At 36.7% G+C, this 22,839-nt stretch overlaps 1 protein-coding gene and 2 non-coding genes across 20 annotated transcripts in view; all 3 read left to right on the top strand.

Annotated features, from left to right (window-relative positions):
• Usp54 (ubiquitin specific peptidase 54) overlaps nucleotides 1-22,839 on the top strand; it is a 128,938-nt gene that overhangs the window by 80,406 nt on the left and 25,693 nt on the right. For 8 of the 18 annotated variants that reach the window (XM_046419831.2, XM_058577921.1, XM_046419832.2 and 5 more), the window contains 13 exons: nucleotides 5,872-6,006; nucleotides 8,163-8,276; nucleotides 8,410-8,492; nucleotides 8,678-8,743; nucleotides 8,938-9,043; nucleotides 9,152-9,298; nucleotides 10,915-11,064; nucleotides 13,287-13,455; nucleotides 14,735-14,905; nucleotides 17,746-17,877; nucleotides 18,050-18,430; nucleotides 18,653-18,884; nucleotides 20,775-20,908. In XM_046419831.2, the coding sequence (XP_046275787.1) occupies nucleotides 5,872-6,006; nucleotides 8,163-8,276; nucleotides 8,410-8,492; nucleotides 8,678-8,743; nucleotides 8,938-9,043; nucleotides 9,152-9,298; nucleotides 10,915-11,064; nucleotides 13,287-13,455; nucleotides 14,735-14,905; nucleotides 17,746-17,877; nucleotides 18,050-18,430; nucleotides 18,653-18,884; nucleotides 20,775-20,908 (2,020 nt within the window). Of the gene's footprint in view, nucleotides 1-5,871; nucleotides 6,007-8,162; nucleotides 8,277-8,409; nucleotides 8,493-8,677; nucleotides 8,744-8,937; nucleotides 9,044-9,151; nucleotides 9,299-10,914; nucleotides 11,065-13,286; nucleotides 13,456-14,734; nucleotides 14,906-17,745; nucleotides 17,878-18,049; nucleotides 18,431-18,652; nucleotides 18,885-20,774; nucleotides 20,909-22,839 lie in introns of those variants that run through there. The other 10 variants (XM_046419841.2, XM_058577926.1, XM_046419840.2 and 7 more) reach the window with 5 other exon arrangements.
• LOC124076179 (U6 spliceosomal RNA) lies at nucleotides 12,122-12,225 on the top strand. Its single transcript, XR_006846281.1, has one exon. It is a non-coding gene; the product is annotated as a U6 spliceosomal RNA (small nuclear RNA).
• LOC124076184 (U6 spliceosomal RNA) lies at nucleotides 19,106-19,210 on the top strand. The gene has a single exon (XR_006846284.1). It is a non-coding gene; the product is annotated as a U6 spliceosomal RNA (small nuclear RNA).

Below are 22,839 nucleotides of genomic sequence, written 5' to 3' on the forward strand. Positions count from 1 at the left end.
AGCGCTCACCTAGCATGTGTGAAACCCTGGGTGTAATCCTCAGCACCACATAAAAATAAGTAAATAAAAACAAAGGTATTAACAACAACAACAGCAAAAAACTTAAAAAAAAAATTACTCTTAAAGGGGCTGGGGTTGTGGCTCAGCAGTAGAGCACTTGCCTAGCATGTGTGATGCCCTGGGTTCAATCCTCAGCACCACATAAAAATAAATAAATAAAACAAAGGTATTGTGTCCAACTACAACTAAAAAATAAATATTTTTAAAAATTACTCCTAAATATAATAATGATGATAAGAATAATACTTTCTGACAGCAAGTTTGTGCATGTGCATGCATACACATGAATGCATATATTCATTTTAATCCTCAAATAAACCTAGGAGATACTTATACTCTTACAAAATTGAGGTCTAGAAAAATTAAATAATTTGCCCAAGGTCTTATAACAACAGTACCTTATATATCAGGGTTGAGAGTTTGAAAACAGTTTGGCTTCAGTATCCAAACTCTTAAGCATTATATTATATTTTATTATATTTACTACTTTTGTGTGTGTGTGTGTGCTATTTTGAGACAGGGTCTCACTAAGTTGTTTAGAGCCTCTCTAAGTTGCTGAGGCTGGCCTTGAACTTGCAATCCTCCTGTCTCAGCCTCCTGGGTTGCTGAGATTATAGGTGTGTCCACCAAGCCTGGCAATTTAGCTATTATATTATGCCATCTCTGAGTGGAGCCCTCTCCTTTCTCAAACAGGGTCTTCTGAACCATAGAACACAGAAAGTGACTGTTTTCTTAATTCTTCCTAAGATGATATATAGCTAGTGTTATGCATAGGAGAGAAGTTATTTCATCAGGAATAGCGGATGCCTTAGAGTAACAGGGCTTAATTCTTAAGGAAACCTCATTGGGAAATACTAAATGGAGTGAAGTATGTAAATGTCAGCTTTGTACAGAGCTATCCTGGAAATAATTTCCTGTTGGGTTGTTTTGGAGCCAATTTTGAACTCCAAACAAAGGACCAAATCTAGCTGGCCTGGGGGTGCACTCCTGTAATTCCAGTGGCTCAGGAGGCAGGAAGGAGGATGGCAAGTTCAAGGCCAGGGTCATTCTCTGCTTGGAGACAATTCACTTTGCTTTTACTTTACTTTCAAGTTACTTTCACTTATAATAAAGTTTTCTTGCATAGCAAAAAAATGAAAATATAATAAACAAATAAATAAAATAAAGTTTGAGGCCAGCCTCAGCAACTTAGTGTGGCCCCAAGCAACTTAATGAGACCCTATTATATTTTTCAAAATAAAAAGGGCTGGGGATGTAGTTTAGTGGTTAAGCATTCCTGGGTTCAATCTCTGGTACCAAAACAAAACAAAACAAATCTCATCCATTCCTTGCCCTGGAGATAGAGTTTTAGAGCTTTTGTCAGGGGAGTGGTAATGTCTTACCAATAACAATTGAGAAGAGCAATAGGCTGGGAAACAGTTTTGCCAAGCTAGTGTGACTTTATTTCATCCAATTATCAGTTTATCAGACCACATGCAATTTGTAGAAATAGTTCCTGCTTTTTTCACCTTCCTCTTCCTTTTCTTCACCTTATTCCCCTAAAATTTCAAAATCTAAAAATCACTAGACAGATATCCCAACTGTTTACCTGTGGACCTAGACATTTTCTTTTGGTCTAAAGCAGTTTCTCATGGACATTCTTTCCCTTCCAGTAACAAATTATGGAAGGCTCTACTCTGCCTTTACTTGAATTTATAATAGGCTTGTGAATAGATTCCTAGGTTGATCCAAAATATCTTGGAATAACTGTGATAGATTTCCCCCACAACTTATTAAATAATACTAAATATGTATTGCTGGTGCTGACTCTTCCACATCATATAGAATCATTTGTAGGTAAATAATTGTAAGTTACACAATTCAAGTAATCTGTTCTTAAACTGCGTCAGGGATGGATATTGAATGTGTACAAGGAGGAAAGATGCTAGTGCGTGGATAGAATGAGGAAAATAGTTTTGATTTCAGTGCAAAGTCCTGGGTCCTGAACATGCATGGTGGGTTTGGGGCACTGCAAGAGACTTGTGTGGCTTGTATAGGGTGAACCAAAAATAGACTAGTTGGCCAGGTAATGTATGGCTTTATAACTTTGACTTTTACTCAGTATTCAATGATAAATCTTTTAAGTGTTTGAGAAGAAGAATGGTACTATCCGATTTATATTTTTAAAAAAATCATCTGACTACTGTATTTTTTTTTTAATTTTAGTTGTAGTTGGACATGATACTTTTATTTTATTTTAATGTGGTGCTGAGGATCGAACCCAGGGCTTCTCACGTGCTAGACGAGCACTCTACCACTGAGCCACAATTCCAGCCCATGACTACTGTATGAAACTGCTGCTTCTTTGAGACAAAGGGGTCAGTTAAGAGATTGTTGCAGGGCTGGGGATGTGGCTCAAGCGGTAACACGCTCACCTGGCATGCGTGGGACACTGGGTTTGATCCTCAGCACCACATAAAAAAAAATTTAAAAATTGCAAGAATAAAGGGATGAATTGGCTTGAACTAGCATAGTAGCAGATGAAATGGATTTACAAATCCAGAATTCAGGATGGAGATTTGGGCTGTTGATGTAAATGTGGGCATTGTCAGTGTATGTGTGGTATTCAAAATCATGATTGTAGATGAAACTACTAAGAGTGCAAATGACTGACTGTAGAGAAATCAAGAGATCTGAAGCCTGAGTCTTAGAATTGGTAAGAAACTGTCAAAGGAGAATGATGAGTGACCAATGAGGTAGAAAGATAAACAGGAGAGTTGGTACTGTGGATGCTAAGGGAAGAAAACATTTTCAGGATCAGCTAAGTTAAATGCTGCTGATAGGTCAAATATCATGAGGACCAAGAATTAGACACTCAAGCTCGGTAGGTCCTTGTATTCCTAGATCACATTGTAGGTTTATAAGGTGGTCTTGTTTCTAGTCTCATTAGTATTGTATCTGAAAAATAATGCTGTTTGTTTTTTAATCTGAAGAATTTCTAATACTTTAAAGAGATATACCTTCTTTTGTTGGTATGTAATGCATTGCTCAGTGGGTCATTTATCTTTGTGGTTTAGTGAGGATGTGGGACACATAATGTTAAGGAACATGTTCTAGTCTCAGGGGAGAGTCTAACACCACCTGAGAAGCACTCATCAAGCCACGTGCCACTTGTTGTCACTTGTTTTCATTCTCTGGACATTGACTTCAAACAGGGTTCAGGTATAGGTAAAGCCAGAGAAGATAGATAACATGTAATTACACTGAAATAAAAAATGACTGTGCATCAAAATAGACTGTAACCAAGGTCATTAGGCTAGAAGATATTTGCATGCTAACAAAGAATCCAGAGAGATTAAAAGTAGTTAGAAAGACTAGCATTAGCCAATCTAACAGTATTCATTTTTAAAAATATCTATTTTAGTTGTTGATGGACCGACCTTCCTTCCTTCCTTCCTTCCTTCCTTCCTTCCTTCCTTCCTTCCTTCCTTCCCTTTCTTTCTTTCTTTCTTTTTTTCATATTTTTTTAGTTGTTGATGGACCTTTATTTTATTTATTTGTATGTGGTGCTGAGAATCGAATCCAGTGCCTCACACATGCCAGGCAAGCGCTGTACCACTGAGCCACACCCCCAGTCCCTAGTATTCATTTTTGACAGTATTTTGAATATGGGGATATTTATGTCATATACTACTGGGAGTACAAGTTGTCATTGCCTCTTCTTAATAGCAGAAAAATTGGAGACTACCAAAATGTCTGTTAATAAAGAGATAGAATATAGTTGTGGAATTGCCACTTGATTAAACAGAATACAGTTCAAACTGAAAAGCTTCTTCTCAGCAAAAGAAACAATCATTGAGGTGAAGAGAGAGCCTACAGAATGGGAGCAAATTTTTACCCCATGCACATCAGAGCACTAATCTCCAGGATATATAAAGAACTCAAAAAACTTAACACCAAAAAATAACCCAGTGAATAAATGGGCTAAGGAACTGAACAGCCATTTCTCAGAAGAAGATATACAATCGATCAACAAATATATGAAAAAATGTTCAACATCTCTAGCAATTAGAGGAATGCAAATCAAAACTATTCTAAGATTTCATTTCACACCAGTCAGAATGGCAATTATTAAGAATACAAGCAACAATAAGTGTTGGCAAGGATGTGGGGGAAAAGGCACACTCTTATGTTGCTGGTGGAACTGCAAATTGGTGCAAGCAATCTGGAAAACAGTATGGAGATTCCTTAGAAAGCTTGGAATGTAACCACCATTTGACCCTGCTATCCCACTCCCCAGTCTATACCCAGGGACTTAAAAACGGCATACTACAGGGATGCAGCCACATCAGTGTTTATAGCAGCACAATTCACAATAGCTAAATTGTGGAACCAACCTAGATACCCTTCAATAGATGAATGGATAAAGAAACAGTGGTGTGTGTGTGTGTGTGTGTGTGTTTATACACACACAGATATATATGTATATATATACATACATATGTATATACATATGTATATATATACACACGGAATATTACTCAGCATTGAAAAAGAATAAAATTATGGCATTTGCAGGTAAATGGATGAAGTTGAAGAATATCATGCTAAGTGAAGTAAGCCAATCCCCAAAAAAACAAAATCTGAATGTGTTCTCTGATAAGTGGATGCTGATCCATAATGGGAGTGGGGGGACAGCATGGAAGGAATGGAGGAACTTTGGATAGGGAAAAGGGGAGGGAGGAGAAGGGAGGAAACATGGGGGTAGGAAAGAGGTGGAATGAGATGGACATTATTTTTCTAGGTATATGTATGAATACATGAATGGTGTGACTCTACTTTGTGTACAATCAGAAAAATGAAAAATTGTGTTCCATTTGTATACTATGAATCCAAATGCATTCTGCTGTCATGTATAACTAATTAGAACAAATAAATAATTAATTTAAAAAAACTGTGCAGGAGCTAGGGTTGTGGCTCAGTGGTTGAGTGCTTGCCTAGCATGTGTGAGGCACTGGATTTGATTCTCAGAACCACATATAAACAAATGAACAAAATAAAGGTCCATCAACATCTAAAAAAATATGGCATGCAGTAGAGAAGAAGAATGTTTTTGAGATTTATCAATGTGGATAGATCTCAAAAACAATGCTGAATTTAAAAACAAAACACAAGAAACATTCAGTGTGATAGTTTTGATGTGAACAAAATGTACACAGACACAAAATTATGCTATATAATTATATATTTGTATATAGAGGTATTAGAAACAAAAAACTCATTATACTCTGACTAGTAGAGGTGGGGAAGTCTTAAAAAAGACTTTAGCTTTGTCTGTAGATTGAAAGTAAACATGATGGAATGTTTATTTCTAGGTGATAGACAACAGATTTTTGTTATATTCTTTTTTATACTTTTAAAATTTTATGTTAGCTGAAAAATTTAAAACAAGAGGGCCAAGTTTCATAGGATGAGCCCCCAAAGAATAAGTTGCCAATCCATTTACATGTAACTTACTCTTTTTTGTTTTTTAACCTAAATATCTACTTCTGTCTATTACGGGAAATAAGGTAACTTCATTATGTTAATGGTCTCTCCTAATGTGTGTCCTTGGCATCACACTCAGATGGATGATCTGTTAGCACAGATTGTACCCTTCATTCTGACTCTTGATTTTTATTAAAAAATTACTAACTGCAAGCATATCAACCCTTGGGAAATATTTTTGCTTCTATAGCTGTCAGTACAGAGATGCTAACATGACAAAGAGGTGAGTGTAGAAGCTTAATAACAGCATTGTGCTTTTTCACTTGTCTAATCTTTTCTCTACAGGGAATCTTTAACCAGTTTCAGTGTAGTAGTGAAAAAGTGCTTCCATCTGATACTCTCCGCAGTGCTCTGGCAAAGACTTTCCAGGATGAACAGCGTTTCCAGCTGGGAATTATGGATGATGCTGCAGAGTGCTTTGTAAGTGCTGGCCTCTGGCCCTTTTTGATATGGGGCAGGTCTCCTAAATGGTTTCCACCAGGGCTGACTACTTTATGATGAGATTAACTATGCCCTGATCTTTATAGTTATAACTAGGAGTTCTCTAGTTTCCCCTAGGTCTGTAGTGTCTCTCCTATTGCAGTGTGAATTGCCTAATGACTTTATTATCTCTCCTTCAGGATTAGGCTAGTTTTATGCATGCCTTTGCATAAAACAGTGGCTCTTAGTTTCCAAGGAGCCATTAAAATACAAATTGCTGGATTGTACCCTCAGAGCTTCTGATTCAGTAGCCTGGGTTAGGGCACAAGAGTATCTATCTCTAATAAATTCCTAGGTGATGCTGATATTAATGCTGCTGGTCTGGGGACTTTTTGAATTTATCTGGTTTTAAAAATAGTCAACAGGGAATAATTGAGTCCCTAATATAAGTGTGATATGCTAAATAGACATCTGTGTTGCCCCCAATGACTCAATAGAAGATCCTAACTTTTCTGAATTGTGTGTTGTACCTATCAATCTTTATAAGACTTTGTGGAACAAATAAAAACATCTAGATTGATGTACATCCCATCGAAGGATAAATATTGGGCCAAAAATTCTCAGAGGTACTCCTGAGAATTTGGATTGTTGAAAATGGCATCTCTACTCTGGAAAAGTTTGGTCATTTCTTATAGAACTAAACATGCAAACTCTACCATATGATACATCAGTTGCATTCCTGGACACGTATCCCAGAGAAATAAAAAATTATGGTCATACAAAAATATATACATTAATGTTCATAGAAACTTTATACATAATAGTAAAAAACTGGAAGTAACCCAAGTGTCCTTCAGTGGATAGATAGTAAAACTGTAGTATTTTTATGCCATGGAATACTATGCAGCAATGAAAAGGAGTGAATGGTTGATTTATGTAACAACTTGGATGGATCTTCAGGGATCAGTGCTGAGTGAAATGTAATATCAAAAGATTATATACCTTATAATCCCATTTATATAACATTTTCTTTCTCTCTCTCTTCCTCCCTCCCTCCCTCCCTCCCTCTCTCTCTTTCTCTTTCTCCCCCCCTCCCCCCCAGGTATCGAACTCAGGAGCACTTAACCACTGAGCTACCTCCCTAGCCCTTTTTTATTTTTTATTTTAAGACAGTTTCTCACTAAGTCTTGATTGCGGTGAGGTTACATGACTCTATACATGTTATAAAATTGCATAAACACACAAGTGCATGTAAAACTGATAAAATCTGAATAAATTAGATTATATTGACACCCATTTTCTGTTTTATTTTGTTTTTAAATACCTTTATTTTGTTTATTTAGTTTGTTTATGTGGTGCTGGGGATTGAACCTAGTGCCTCATGCATATTAGGCAAGCACTCTACCACTGAGCCACAACCCTAGTCCCCATTTTCTGTTTTTGATAGTTTTTTTTTTTTTAAACTAAAGCCTTATAGTTATACATAGTAGTTAGGTTAATCCTGACAATATCATACATGTATAGAATTTGATTTCAGTTCATGTTCCTCCACTTTTGCCTTTCCTTCTCCCTCCCCCAGTTTTCTTTCCTCTACGGAGTTTCCTTTTGCTTATCTATTTATTTTTTATTTGTTCTTTCTGCTTTATACATAAAGGTGAAATTCCCTATGGTATGTTTATGTCTGCACATAGCATGGTTTTAAAACATTCATTCTGCATTCTCTTTCCTGTCCTTCTCTCTATCTCCTTCTATTCTATTGATCTTTCCTATTTTTTTTGATATCAGATCCTCCTTACCTCCTTTCCCTTATTTTGTTCTAGCTTCCACATATGAGAGAAAACATTCCACCTTTGATTTCCTGAGACTGGCTTTTGATGTTGTTTTTTGAAAAAAGGTTAAAAAAAAATCAGTGGTACTGATTGGGGTTGAGGTTGTAGCTCAGTGGCAGAATGCTTGTCTAGCATGTGTGAGGCACTTGGTTCGATCCCTAGCTCCACATAAAAATAAGCAAATAAAATTAATGTATGCTAAAAAAGAATCAGTGTTCTTCCTCCTTTCCAGGAGGATTACTATTTTTCTGGGTAAATTGTTTACTAGTTTGTCCATTTGTCTGTTTAAGTATTGTTGGTATATTGCTTTTGTTCTTTCCCTGTTAGGAAAACCTCCTGATGAGAATTCACTTCCATATTGCTGATGAAACCAAAGAAGATATATGTACTGCCCAACACTGCATTTCCCACCAGAAATTTGCAATGACGTTGTTTGAGCAGGTGATCCCTTATCTTTGCCCCCATTTCTTATATCTTTCCTTCAAGAACACTTGATCCTGGGATATGGGTTATTAAATGGGTTACAAAACATTGTGACTGGCTGTTTAAGTTTTGTTTTTTCTCCCTGGCCCAGTGTGTATGTACTAGCTGTGGTGCCACTTCTGATCCCCTGCCTTTCATCCAGATGGTGCATTACATCTCCACTACTTCCCTTTGGTGAGTTTTAGAGAGTTCTCTGTTATACCCTTAGACACTCCACCAGTTTATTGGACTTTAACTGAAGGCCACCAAATAACATATATCCTTATTGCTGAATCTGTGTTCTGAACTCAGAACACTTATTTATTTAAAAATAACTTTTGTTCTCCTTCTTTCCCCTCCCATCCCTCCTCTTTTCTTAGGCTCAGTTCTGGTCAGCAAAGTGGGAGGAGAAGTGGGGATTCTATGAGCTTTGGATTTTGGGACAGGTAGCAGTACTCATATTGTGTTTGTGGGACACTGAGGCCGGTCAGGATAAGGGGCTGTGGATTTTGGGCAGAGGAAGAAAATCAAACATGTGAATTAGGAGTTTGTATGAATGATTTTTTAAACAAATTTAACCATGACTCAGTACAAGTTCCACCATTACTCCCCTCTGTCTACCCCCTGCCCCATCTTGAAGCAATCAGGCTATTTGTATGCTGGAAAGACGAGAAAAACCTTCGCCAAGCATGTTTGGTGAGCTGTTGCAGAACGCCAGCACCATGGGGGATCTGCGGAACTGTCCGGTAAGTTAAGTTGTGGGGGTTCAGAGTGAGAAGGAGAATCTTGACTCAGTGGAATTGAGGCAGAGTCAGTGGGAAACTTGTTGATTTAGCATGGTATATATATTTCAGAGCAACTGTGGAGAGAGGATCCGGATTCGCCGTGTATTGATGAATGCTCCGCAGATTATCACAATTGGGCTGGTATGGGACTCCGACCATTCAGACTTGGCAGAAGATGTTATCCACAGTCTGGGCACCTGCCTTAAGTTGGGTGATGTGCGTGTTAGTTACCTTTATCTCTGACTTAGAGTTCTTGTATCTTAGTATTGCTCAAGCACTGAACAAAAAGGTATGTCTTAGATGACACATATTATAGAGTTTTGGACTGATATACTCATGCTTATTTATATAGATACCTGTACCTGTATGTATATGCTCACATATCTCCTTTGTGAAGGTGGTAAAGGCTTTTTAGAAGAAATGGGATGATTTTGACCTTAAAAAGGATAGGATTCGTAGAGCTTATTAGCTCCTGGTAAAAATGAATTAATCAATAGAGTTATTGCATGCTCTATTTATTGTTGTTTATAACAGCATGGTATAGCAAAGTATATATAACCAAAGGTAGTAAGGTCAAAGGTGTGAGCAATCCTGACCATAACTGCTATGGGATTTGAAGGAGTTGATACCTGAGCCCAGGCATATAAAAAACCAATATCTGTTGAGAAGGTAATGATGCAGCTTGGAGGAAAATTTAGTGTTTTTTTTTTTATATATGTATATATATTTTTAGTTGTAATTGTACACAATACCTTTATTTTTTTTATGTGGTGCTGAGGATTGAACCCAGCACCTCACACGTGCTCTATACCGCTGAGCCACAACCCCAGCCCCAATTTAGTGTTTTTTGAGGTGTATTTATTTAGGGAAATAGGGAAGAAGTCTTCAGATTGGATCTCTACTTTATCCAATCTATGTCCTAATGTAGGCACAGCCAGCGTTTTCCTTCAGTTCAAGAAGAACTAGAAAGTCTAGCTTTCTTTCTACTAGTTTCTCTCTAGGATAGTCCTTTGACTAAGGGAAGCCTTCATTGTTTTAAAGTTAACCCATTATTGAGGATAAATAAACTATCTGGGAACTTAATTTAGATCTCCTCAAGGTATCTGACCTGAGAAGGCTATCACAATAAAATCTCTTTTTAAAAATTTTCTATAGTCGGCATATTCTGTACTTTTTGGTTTAAATTTTATGTTTATTTCCCAACCATTTATGTTCCTCAAGGCCAGAATCCTTTTCCTCAAATGTTTTTGTATGGCTCTTAGTACTCAGGACAATGTTGGGTACCTAGGAACTGCAATGCTGGTAACCAGAATTGTATTGCTCCTCCTAAGGACTTTCTTCCCACTGCTTAAGTTCTTGTAGGAAATGTAATTTTTGTGTGGTCAGCTGATAAGAAGCCTTTGAAAATTAAGAGCGTTTAAATAAAAACACTTTCTAGGTTCCTGATAGGCTTCAAGGAGAAAATATTGAAAAATATGAAGAAAACATCACCTCTTGCCAACTTACTGACCACCATCTGTCTTGCTTTTCCTTCCTTTTTCCCTTCTTAAGTTTATTTCTGTTTTTTAAATTTTTATTTGTTCTTTTTAGTTAGAATCCATTTTGATATGTTTATATAAGCATGAAATATATCTTATTCTAATTAGGATCCCAGTCTTGTGAATGTTTAGGTTTATTTCTGATGATTAATCTGGACTAGTAAAAAAAAACTTAGACTGAAGGGAGGAGGAAGCAAGTTAGTACCTTAATTAGATGTTGATGGAGCCTACTGAGAGGTGATGTGAAATGGTTGAATATGTAACAGTTCTTTCTTTTCTTTTTTTTTCCTATAGCTATTTTTCAGAGTGACAGATGACCGGGCCAAGCAGTCTGAACTGTACTTAGTAGGAATGATCTGTTATTATGGCAAACATTATTCTACATTCTTTTTTCAAACAAAGATACGCAAGTGGATGTATTTTGATGATGCTCATGTCAAGGAGGTAGGAATAGTCAAGGCTGTCTTGAAGGGTTTGGTGACTGCAATGAGAAAAGCAAGAATAGCCAGGCACAGTGGCACACACCTATAATCCCAGTGACTCAGGAGACTGAGGCAGGAGAATCTCATTTGAGGCCAGTCTCATTAATTTAGCAAGTTCCTCAGTAACTTTGCAAGATCCTGTCTCAAAATAAAAAGGGATGGGGATGTAACTCAGTGATAAAGCACCCCTGGCTTCAATCCCCAGTACCAAAACCAAACAAATAAAAACAAGGATATTCATTTATCTTCATTTTTCATTTTTGTAATTTTGAATGGTGATCCCACCCATCTCTTTAAGATGTACTTTATATTTTTATCTTTCTGGGTAACTATATGCCAAATTTTATATGAGTATTATTAGTTTTGTCTTCTCCAATAGATGCCTAGTTCTTTGAAGACAGGATCAGTGTATCTTCTGTTATTTTTTCTGAATCCCCTCATCAGAAAAAATAGTCCTGTATTTATAGTTGATGAAGTATTTTTTAAAGTGTGTTAATTAGTTCATTTGAGTAGGAATAGGCTAATCTCTCAAATTTGGGTATAAGGTCAACACAAAATTTAGAATTCCAAATCTTGGAATGGAATTACCAGTGGGCAATACTTTGTCTGAGGGCTGAAATACATTATTCTTTAATTTTTTTTTTTTATTTTCCAAAGTGTCCTATTCAGATTAGCATGTTTTGCAGGGGTAATGTAGGGAAAATACGGCCATAGTGATACTTAAAGCAGGAAACTTGGTACTGTCTAAAGCACAAAGTGATCTGTATGAGTAGGAAGCCCCTTGTGATGACATTAGCAACTAGGGGGAACTTCTGAATATACCAATTCATGGACTTGAAGCAGTATCTTTGTCAAGTTCTCTTATCTCTCTCTCTCTCTCTCTCTCTCTCTCTCTCTCTCTCTCTCTCTTTCTCTCCCCCGCTCTCTTTGTTGTTGTTATAATTTGGGGAGACATATAAATTATTTGAGTATTAGGTTTTTATTTGAAAAATACTCTTATAAGGTATTATAATATTTGTGTGCTTGCTTCAGCAGCACATGTACTAAGATTGGAATGATACAGAGATTAGCATGGCCCTTATACAAAATTGATAAGCAAATTCATGAAGTATTCCATATTTTTATAGCAAATTATTAAATAAAGTTATAAAACAAAAAAAGGTTTGTATGGGGAAGCATAAATGTGTTTAATTAAAATAATGGGAATGATATTGGCCAAGTTATATTGTATTATGTGCATGTAGAAATCTGTAACAGTAAATTCCACTGTTATGTACAACTATAATATGTTAACAAAAAAGTTTGGGGGGAGGAACAAAAATAAAATAATATAATGGTACCTCAGTTATAAATTTATTGAATATCTGCTATGAATAAAGCACTGTTCTCATTGTCTAACTGCTACAATATAGGTCACATTTAAGAGTGTGCCTGATTCAAGCTTAATATGGGATGAGCATGGGGATTTGGTTGGACTGTTGTTTCCATGGCTGTTCTGTTATTCTTTTCCACTGTGATAGCAGAGCTGAATCCATCATAGGCTAAGACTGAGAGGTTCAGCTGTCTATTCTAAGCAGCTTGACATTTTATGCCCTATCATGTGTGAACTCTGAAACTGAATGCCATTTATTCTATATCAGTCTGCAAGAGAAAGCCTGTGTGCTCTTCAGCTTCCTAAAAGTGATTTTAATATATAGGAGTAAATAATAGAAATGCAAAATTCAAATGAAGGCTTTAATTAAATGTCTGAGAAAAGAACTTGGTCATTAAGGCAACTGAAGTTCAGAGCTTTTATTCATATTTTAAAACTGAATTGATGTTTCACAGAAATAAAAGTAATTTTATTATTTATTTTATGGGATTTTTTTTTTAGTTGATGGATCTTCATTTTATTTATTCATTTATATGCAGTGCTAAAATCGAACCCAATGCCTCACACATGCTAAGCAAGTACTCTACCACTGAGTTACAGCCCCAGCCCCAATTTTATGGAATTTTTAATGCTTTCTAAAAGGATTTAGCAAAAAAAGATTAAACAAAAAGATTTATTAAGTTTAGGTCTAAGATCTCTTTTGTTGTTTCTTTACCCATTTCTTTTCTTTAGTAAAGCTGCAGAAGAAGATATGTTTTGAATTGTGGATATGAAGTATAATTGTCATGTTTTTCTGATTGTTTTTGATATAGATTGGCCCCAAATGGAAGGATGTGGTAACCAAATGCATCAAGGGACATTATCAGCCCTTGCTGCTGCTTTATGCAGACCCCCAGGGTACCCCAGTGTCTACCCAGGACTTGCCTCCCCAAGCTCAGTTCCAGTCATACATCAGGACATGCTATGATAGTGAAGATTCAGGTGAGCAACCTATTTCTCTACCTCTCCCCTCTTCCCATTCCATGTGTTCAGATAGTTGGGACTCATATTTGGGTGCTTAGCACACAGCCTAGCTTGGAGAGAGAGAGGATCCATTATATATAAGAAAGAAGTGACAACTTGTGCTGAAACCTAACTTGTGTCAGGCTTTGTTTTCTTCTGCCTTCAAAGGTATGTTTCCTAAGTCAGTTTGCCCCAGCTCAAAAGTGAGAAGGAAACTATGTTTATTTACACCAAGAAACTAAGTTTGTGAGGGAGACCTCAAGTAGTTAGTCTTCTAATGTTAGTAAAGAGGGTTGATTTTTACTAGCAATTTTAACAGTGACTTAAATGAATTGTTAAGACAAGAAAAATTGAATCACTGTAAAGCTAATCATTTTGGGGGTATGGTAAGAGAATTTTGTTTTAAAATTCCAAATGCAAGAGTGATATTCCTTCGCTTATAAATCAATTTCTCTTTTCTGAGTCAATTTTTTAGAACTTAAATGATTTCCTATGCAAACAGTTTTCAGTTTGATGGCCACAGTCTCAGAGTAGCCCACAGAGGCTCTTAATATTTGAACTATAATCCTAGTAGTTTTGGTCTGATTTCTGACAAGGAAGAAGAAAAAAAAAATTTCCCTCTTCTGGATATAGCAGTGACTCTTAGTATATTTATGAAGGAGAAGATATTTGGATTTGACATTTTTCTCCTTCCCTACTGCTTGGTATCTGGTGCTTTCTTCATACTTATTGTACCCCACATACTTCTCTCTTAAATCACTCATTTGTTCTACTGTGCATATTTCAGTTAGGTGTTTGAAAGAAAGCATTCTGACTGAACTAATTAAAACCAAAGATTAGATATCTGCCTCATAATTTCTCAGTGGTATTAAAAATGCATATAATGTCAATTAAAATTTTTATAGCAACATTCATGGCAGTTTAGGAAAAATATTATAGGATAGGGTTGGCCTGGGACTTTCCATCCAAATCAATCTTACTTCCCACAACATTTTCATTTCTTCCACTTTTTCCCCATAGGTTTTCTCAAATCCCACAGTTTTTGCACAGTGGCAGGCAAAGTGAGGGCTTTAGCAAGTTAGGGGCAAAGTGGAAGGAATTTTATATGTGTCTGGAATTTAGGAAGAATGACTCTGTAATATATCTTTCTCACCCTTCTAGGAGGTTCTTGCTTTATAGTCTTTTGTTGCATCCATTTCTTTTCCTCTTTGTCACTGTCTTTCCTCACTTTTGCATATGTGTTTCCTCCTTCCCTTAGGGAGGGAGCCCTCCATCTCAAGTGACACTCGAACAGATTCCTCAACAGAGAGCTATCCCTACAAACACTCCCACCATGAGTCTGTGGTCAGTCACTTCTCTTCTGATTCTCAGGGGACAGTCATCTATAATGTGGAGAATGATTCCATGTCCCAGAGCAGTCGGGACACAGGTAGGGACTTACACAGAGGACCCTTCTTGCCTAATTCAATTCCTGCATAGAAGGTCTCCCAAGAAAAAGAAACAGAGGCAAGTCAGAAATGTTTGCCATGATGGGTAGAAAGGCACAGAACTTGGGTAATTATGTGGAATGCAAGGAAACAACACACTTCTGAATGAACAATGATACTCCATTGCACCCACTCCTGTCAACAGCAACAAATCAATAAGGGCCATTGTAATATGATTGTTTGATGTGATTATTTCCGAAGTCTGTTTTTCTCCTGTTATTTGCTTTCATTGTGCATTCCACACAGAGAACGTTCTTAAATTATTTTATCTGTAGGAGAGTATACCTGCGTCAGTAGAAGCAGGAAGAAACCAATATAGTGAATACAAGAAAGAATAGAGTGAATCCTGAGATGAAAAGTTCATTGTGGGAGATAGAACTATCTGAGGCATAACACAGTACCCATATTCTTTTTTTTTTTTTTTTTTTTTTTGGTGCTGGGTATTGAACCCAGAGCAAGCACTCTACTAACTAATCTATATCCCCAGCCTCTTTTTTTTTTTCAATATTTTTTTAAATTGTTGATGGACTTTATTTTATTCATTTATTTACAAACAATGCTGAGAATCAAAACCAGTGCCTCACACATGTGAGGCAAGCACTCTACCACTGAGCCGCAACTCCAGCCCAGTGCCCATGTTCTTAAGAAATTGGGGAATTTGTGAGTTTCTGGCTTCATATTGGGGAGTTATAATCTCTGTCTGGCCTTTTTTTAAAGTGAGAATTTCACGCATTCATAAGTATGTAGAAGAGTATACTGCCCCTCTAGGTACCCATCACTTAGTTTAGTAATGATAATTCATAACCAATTTAGTTATACCCACTTTTCCCACTCCTGAATTATTTTGGACCAAATCCCAAGCATTGTATTTCTTTCATAAATAGTTTGGTATGTATTGCCAAAACATAATAATTTTTTTTTATACAAAGCATTATTACATTTAAAAATAGTAATGAGAGCTGGGGATATAGCTCAGTGGAGTAATGTTTGCCCAGCATACATGAGGCCCTGGGTTAGATCCCCAGCACTGGCCCCACCCCCACAAAGAAGATAATTCCTTAAAACCACTAAATAGCCAATGAATGTTCAAATATTATTTTATAAATGTCATATTTTAAAAATTATTTTTGTGTTTCACATAAAATCCAAATGAGGTCTGCACATTGTGATAGGTTGAGTCTTTTAGGTTACTTTTAACTTATAGGCTTTGCCTCTGTTTTTTTCCTTGTAATTTATTGTTGAAGAACTAGGGATTTTGTTCTGTACATTTCTTACATTTTGAATTTTGCTGATTTTATCCCTAGGTATACTTTAACTTTTTCTGTCTCTTATTTCTCATAAATTGGTAATTAGATTTAGAAGTTGATCAAATTCATGTTGGATTTCTTTTGATGACTGCTGCATAGATGGTGTTAGGTGTGACTATAATGCCATATTTCTGAAATAGTGAACCAGGGAGAAGTCAGACCAACGATAAACTGGGTGCTTTTTCTAGGAAAGTGAGGTTTATGTTAAATAAAGGTTTGATTATGGGACCTGTCTTTTACATTGTAAGATTTAGTTGCTCCAAGTAATTTCTTCCTTCCTTAAATCTTTTTTTGTCAGCCCAAATACAACAAAAGAAAAAAAAGCAATAAAAAAATATATGGAGCCATTGGTAGAAAATAAGTGTCCATATCACTACTTTGATGATACCTGAATATCAACAAGGATTTTCATATACAAACATGAAAACAAATTTCTGTTAACTCTATGTGCATTTGAGAAGCAAGGGAGTTTTCTCTAAGCATGTCTTCAAATTTAATTCACCTTCTGGCTTTTAGCAGCTTAGTTAACAATATCCTTTAGAACCTAATCTTTGTTGTAAAGTCAGAATCATACTCAGGACATTTGTCTGCTATGGGCATGAAGCAGGGCAAGTTGCATAAAATATCCCAGCCTCCCTGGGTTTCCTAATAATTACTATTGAGGGTGAAGTCGAGTCTGGCAAAGCATGGGTAGAAGATGAAAAAGAGAATTAATCAAAATTGAAATGTCTTTTATTTTTTGAAATTTATTTACTTACTTTTATTTTATTTATTTATTTTTATGTGGTGCTGAGGATCAAAACCAGTGCCTCACACATATCAGGCATGTGGTCTACCACTGAGCTACAGCTACAGCCCCTGAAATGTCTTTTTAAGTGATGCTTATTTAAGGACTGTTTAGAACTGGGTCTTTAAGCCATACATAATCAGAACTCTTATGGTCAAATGCTGGGGCCCATGAGATAATACCAAATGTACTAAAAATCCAACCTCACTTAATATGTGTTGCCAAATAAAGAAGAACTCTTTATTCAATTTGTGAAAAAAAATATATTCATATACACACACACACACACACACACACATGACATTTTAATAGAAGCTTTAAAACTTACTTTTAAAATTTACCAAGATTTGGGATGTATCTGGTAGAGTACCTGCTTAGCATTTGCTAGGCTCTAGGTTTGATTCCTAGCAGTAAACAGGCAAACAAAAAGTTACTAAGCATGTGTCTTTAGTCCTTCTGGTCATTGGAAAGATTATGAGTGCGGTTTGAGTCTGGTAATTGCTCAGGAGACATTTTACATTTGTTAAATATCTGAGTTTCTCTGCATTTATCTACAGAGAGAAACCTATTCATAGATAGCTTTGGCCACAAATGCTTCTAATCTGTGGTACTGCCATGAATCCCTAGGTTCTCAAGGGGATCGAGGTCACTCAGATACCAGCTTACTCCCATTTCCTTGTTCTTTTAGGACATCTGACTGATAGTGAATGTAATCAGAAACACACATCCAAGAAAGGGTCCCCAGTAGAGCGCAAGAGGAACTCTGGCCGTCTTAGGAGGAAAGGTGATGAGCCACAGGCCTCAGGATATCACAGTGAAGGCAAGCTTCTGCATTGCTTCTCATTTTCATTTCCTATCAAACTTGTGTCACATTCAGACTGTTGGCTTCTCCTTTCTGTTCAAAGGGTTTTACCTTACTTTCTGGACTTTAGGATCTGGGTATTTCTAATCACTTTAAACATCTATATTTGATTCATTCTTTGTGTTTTTAGGAGAAACACTGAAAGAGAAACAGGCTCCTAGGAACGCCTCCAAATCATCCAGCAGCACCAACAGGCTAAGGGATTTTAAAGAGACAGTCAGCAATATAATTCATAACAGACCATCCCTGGCTTCTCAGACCAATATAGGATCTCCCTGTGGGGGTAGGGGAGGAGACCAACCTGACAAAAAACCTCTTAGGAACCTGTCTTTACACTCTCGTGATTGGGAAATAGAGAGTACCAGCAGTGAGTCAAAATCCAGTTCTTCTAGCAAGTATCGTCCAACATGGAGACCCAAACGAGAATCTCTGAATATTGACAGTATTTTTAGTAAGGACAAAAGGAAGCATTGTGGCTATACCCAGCTTAGCCCTTTTGCTGAGGACTCAGGTAAGGAGATAATTAGGGAAGAATTGGACTTTATAATAAAGATGATGGTATTTTTAAGAATTTGATTTTCTGATATACCTGGCAAGGTACATTTTTACTCTGATGTCTGGTTTGGGGGGAATGTGAGTTCAATGAATGAGTGGTTGGAGGGAGGGATAGGTCTTTATATAGGCAGATGTTTAATTTACTTCCTTTTCCTTACTTGTCCTTTCATTGGGATAGCTAAAGAATTTACACCAGATGAACCAAGCAAGCCACCTGCTTACAACACTAAACCTGTTGGACCAAGCCCTCAGTACAAACCCTGGGGCTCAGCACGACTAACCTCTCATCTTTTAGAGCAACAACCTCGCCTAATCCAGCGAATGGAATCTGGTTATGAGAGCAGTGAAAGGAACAGCAATAGCCCTGTCAGCCTGGATGCAGCCTTGCCTGAGAGCTCGAATATTTGCAGGTATTGTTTGGATTTTGAATAGAGGTGTTGTCCCTTGCAGCAATGTGAGCCACCTAATTGGAGATTTCAACCATGGCTTAAATAAATTGAGAAATGGGCTTTAATATTATCTATGTGCTCTACCAACTTTATATAGCAGCAGCACCCTCTGCTGGCAGGAAGAACAAAGGTGCTTAAGAAGTGAGAAAGCTTTCAAGTATCAGATATAAAATAATTCTTTAGTGCCTACTTCAGCAGCATCTGTACTAAAATTTGAAGAATACAAAAAAGATTAACATGGCCCCTTTTGCAAGGATGTGTAAATTTTTGAAATGTTCCATATTTTGCTGGGCTTGATGGCTCATACCTGCAATTTCAGCAACTCAGGAGGCTGAGGCAGGAGGATTACAAGTTCGAGGCCAGCCTTAGGAATGTAGCCAGGACCTAAGTAATTTAGCGAGAACCTGCCTCAAAATTAAAAGGGTTGGGGGGTTATAGCTCAGTGGTAAAGTACCTCTGATTCGATTCCAAAAACAAAGTAAATGTTTCAAATTTTCCTGATACGTAGGATGAACAAGTTTAGAGTTCTAATATACAACAATGAGGAATATAGGTATTAACATTGTACTGTATATAGAATTCATGTTACATGAGATCTTAGCTGCTCTTGCCACAAAAATAAGAGTAACTATATAAGATGATGGTTATGTTCATTTTGCTTCACTTACAATAATCTTTTTATCATCTATGTGTATCTTATAACATAATTTTCTATATCTTAAATATATATAATTTTAAAATGTATTTTAAATTACTTAATAATTTTCAATGAAAGAATCAATTAGTGAAGCAAACCTTTATAATTCTATAATCAGAAAAAACCCAACTGTTACTTATTCTTGCTTTCTAATTTGAAAGAGTTTTTGTTTTTGTTTGGTTTTTTAGGGTAACTGGGTATTCTGGGTTTTATGAAGCCAGTGATATTCATAATCCTATAAGATAATGGTGACAATTTAGACAGAGTTCATTGCATTCTACTTGTAACGCAGTTTGTTCTATGTGTTTTTGATTTACATATATTAGTTTTACTGAATTGCCACAGACACGATTTCACTAATAGTATAGATGCTCTAAAAGGAAAGATTATATTTTCTGCAAGGGTGATATCATATCCTCATTCTTTCCCACTCTTCTTCTGTAGGCACAGGACCCTTTTCAGTTTTGCACATGAGATGATGCCAAAATATTTAATAAGATTGGGCTGGGGATATAGTTCAGTAGTAGAGTACTTGCCTAGCATGCACAAGGCTTTGGGTTTGGTCCCCACCACCACCACAGGGGGAAAAAAGAAAAAAAATTAGCAGGAAAAGGGAAGATAATATATAATATGTTCATTAATTCATTTAATAGATTTTGAGTGTCTATTGTGTCAGATACTATGTATGTTAGAAGCATAAGATGTAAATGAGTTAAGATAAAATGGAGGAAATGAGTGGAATTGAAAATGGAGGGATTGTAATATTTTTTCAATTTCCAGAAGAAGTTTAGCAGAAGAGTGTGTGTGTGTGTGTGTGTGTGTGTGTGTGTTTTATACTAGGATTGAACTCAGGACCTTACACGTTCTAGGCAAGTGCTTACCTTTGAGCTACATCCCCAGCTTCCCCTTCCCCACCCTTTTTTTTAAAAAAAGGGCTCTTGCTATGTTCAGGCTGTCTTTGAACTCCTGGTTCAGACAGTCCTCCTGCCTCAGCTTCCTGAATAGTTAGGACTGCAGGTGCGTGCTACCATGCCTGGCTCTCAGAAACTTTAATTATATTAATTTGATGTTTTGTTGTAGGAATTTAGTCTTGTTAGTATTGCAAGTAATCACCCTTCTGATGCTTCTACTAGATTCTGGGTTCTTTTTTGAAGGGATCCAAGTGCTAAGAGATCAGCTGGGATAGTCCCTTCTTGGCGTCATATCCCAAAGTCTCACAGCAGTAGCATCCTAGAGGTGGACTCCACGATATCCATGAGTGGCTGGACAAAAACTCAACCCCTTTCAGGTAAGCAGAAGGACAGTGGATTTGGAGGACTGGATTTGAAGATTAATTCTATTTGGGGAACAGCCTTACCTGAGTAGATTTAAATAAGTTAGAGGACAGTTATAGTTTGAGTATATCTTCAGAATGTTAATATGGAGGTTTTCTAGCTGCTCCATCTTTGGATTTATCTTTTTTGTTGTTGTTGTTCTGTATCATGACTTGCCTCAGTGTTTCTACTTTGGGGAGAGTCCTTGGGAATAAAGGGAGAAAAAATTGGTGAACAGCAGTAATAACAACTCCATTCTTAAAAAGAATAACTCTTAGTGTTTTCCTTAGTATAGGGGTAGCTTCCTCAGAAATTAGTTTATTATTGATTAGTACTATGAATTGAGATACAAAAAGGACATATAGGCTATGGGCAAAACTGTGAAATAAGTGATTCAAACTTAACATTGCCCTTGCCTGTACATCCTAGTCTTAACTACCAAGTCTCTTGACAGTTACTGAGGTTCTTACAGGTGGTTGGATAGGGGGGATGCAGCAGTATTAATAAAAATACACAAACCATTTTAGTTTTTTAATATGTGTGCTATAGGTTGCTGACATCTGGTAGAACAGAGTAATACCCATAGAGTCATATACGTTAGGAATACTGGGTTAAGAGTAAATTAGATGCATGGTATTATCTCTACTCCTTTATATTGTCTAAGAGTTGCCCTGTGACATAATATATGATCTATTTTTGAGAAGGATCCATGTGCTGCTGAGAAAAAAGTGTAACTGCTTGATGTTGGGTGGTATATTCTATATATGTCAATTAAATCTAGGTTATTAATTTTGTTATTGAGTTCTATAGTTTCCTTATTCAACTTTTGTTTGGAAGATCTGTCCAGTGGTGAGAGAGGTGTGTTAAAGTCTCCCATGATTATTGTATGGTGGTCTATTAGACTCTTGAACTTGAGAAGAGTTTGTTTGATGAACATAGCTGCACCATTGTTTGGGGCATATATATTTATGATTGTTATGTCTTGTTGGTGTATGGTTCCCTTGAGGAGTATGTAGTGTCCCTCTTTATCCCTTTTGATTAACTTGGGCTTGAAATCTATTTTATTTGATATGAGTATGGACACTCCTGCTTGTTTCCGAAGTCCATATGAGTGATATGATTTTTCCCAACCTTTCACCTTCAGCCTATGTATGTCTTTTCCTATCAAATGCGTCTCCTGTAGGCAGCATATTGTTGGGTCTTGTTTTGTGATCCATTCTACTAGCCTGTGTCTCTTAATTGGTGAGTTTAAGCCATTAACATTTAGGGTCATTATTGAGATATGGGTTGTTTTTCCAGCCATATTTGTTTATTTATGTTACTAAACATGGTTAGTTTTCCTCTTTGATTATTTTTCCCCCCCTTTACTGTCCTACCTCCCACTGTTGGTTTTCATTGTTATTTTCCATTTCCTCTTTCTGTAATGTTTTGCCGAGGATGTTTTGAAGAGATGGTTTTCTAGCTGCAAATTCTTTTAACTTTTGTTTATTGTGGAAAGTTTTAATTTCATCTTCCATCCTGAAGCTTAATTTCGCTGGATACACAATTCTTGGTTGGAACCCATTTTCTTTCAGTGTTTGAATATGGAGATTTCTTGGAAAGCTGGGAATGGAACCACCATTTGACCCAGCTATTCCCCTTCTCGGTCTATTCCCTAAAGACCTAAAAAGAGCATGCTACAGGGACACTGCTGCATCGATGTTCATAGCAGCACAATTCACAATAGCAAGACTGTGGAACCAACCTAGATGCCCTTCAATAGACAAATGGATAAAAAAAAAATGTGGCATTTATACACAATGGAGTATTACTCTGCATTAAAAAATGACAAAAATCATAGAATTTGCAGGGAAATGGATGGCATTAGAGCAGATTATGCTAAGTGAAGCTAGCCAATCCCTAAAAA

This window comes from Marmota monax, unplaced genomic scaffold (genome assembly GCF_021218885.2).
Source record: "Marmota monax isolate L192 unplaced genomic scaffold, Marmota_monax_Labrador192_F-V1.1 WCK01_AAM20220418_F8-fsc00019, whole genome shotgun sequence".
NCBI classification, from domain to species: domain Eukaryota; kingdom Metazoa; phylum Chordata; class Mammalia; order Rodentia; family Sciuridae; genus Marmota; species Marmota monax.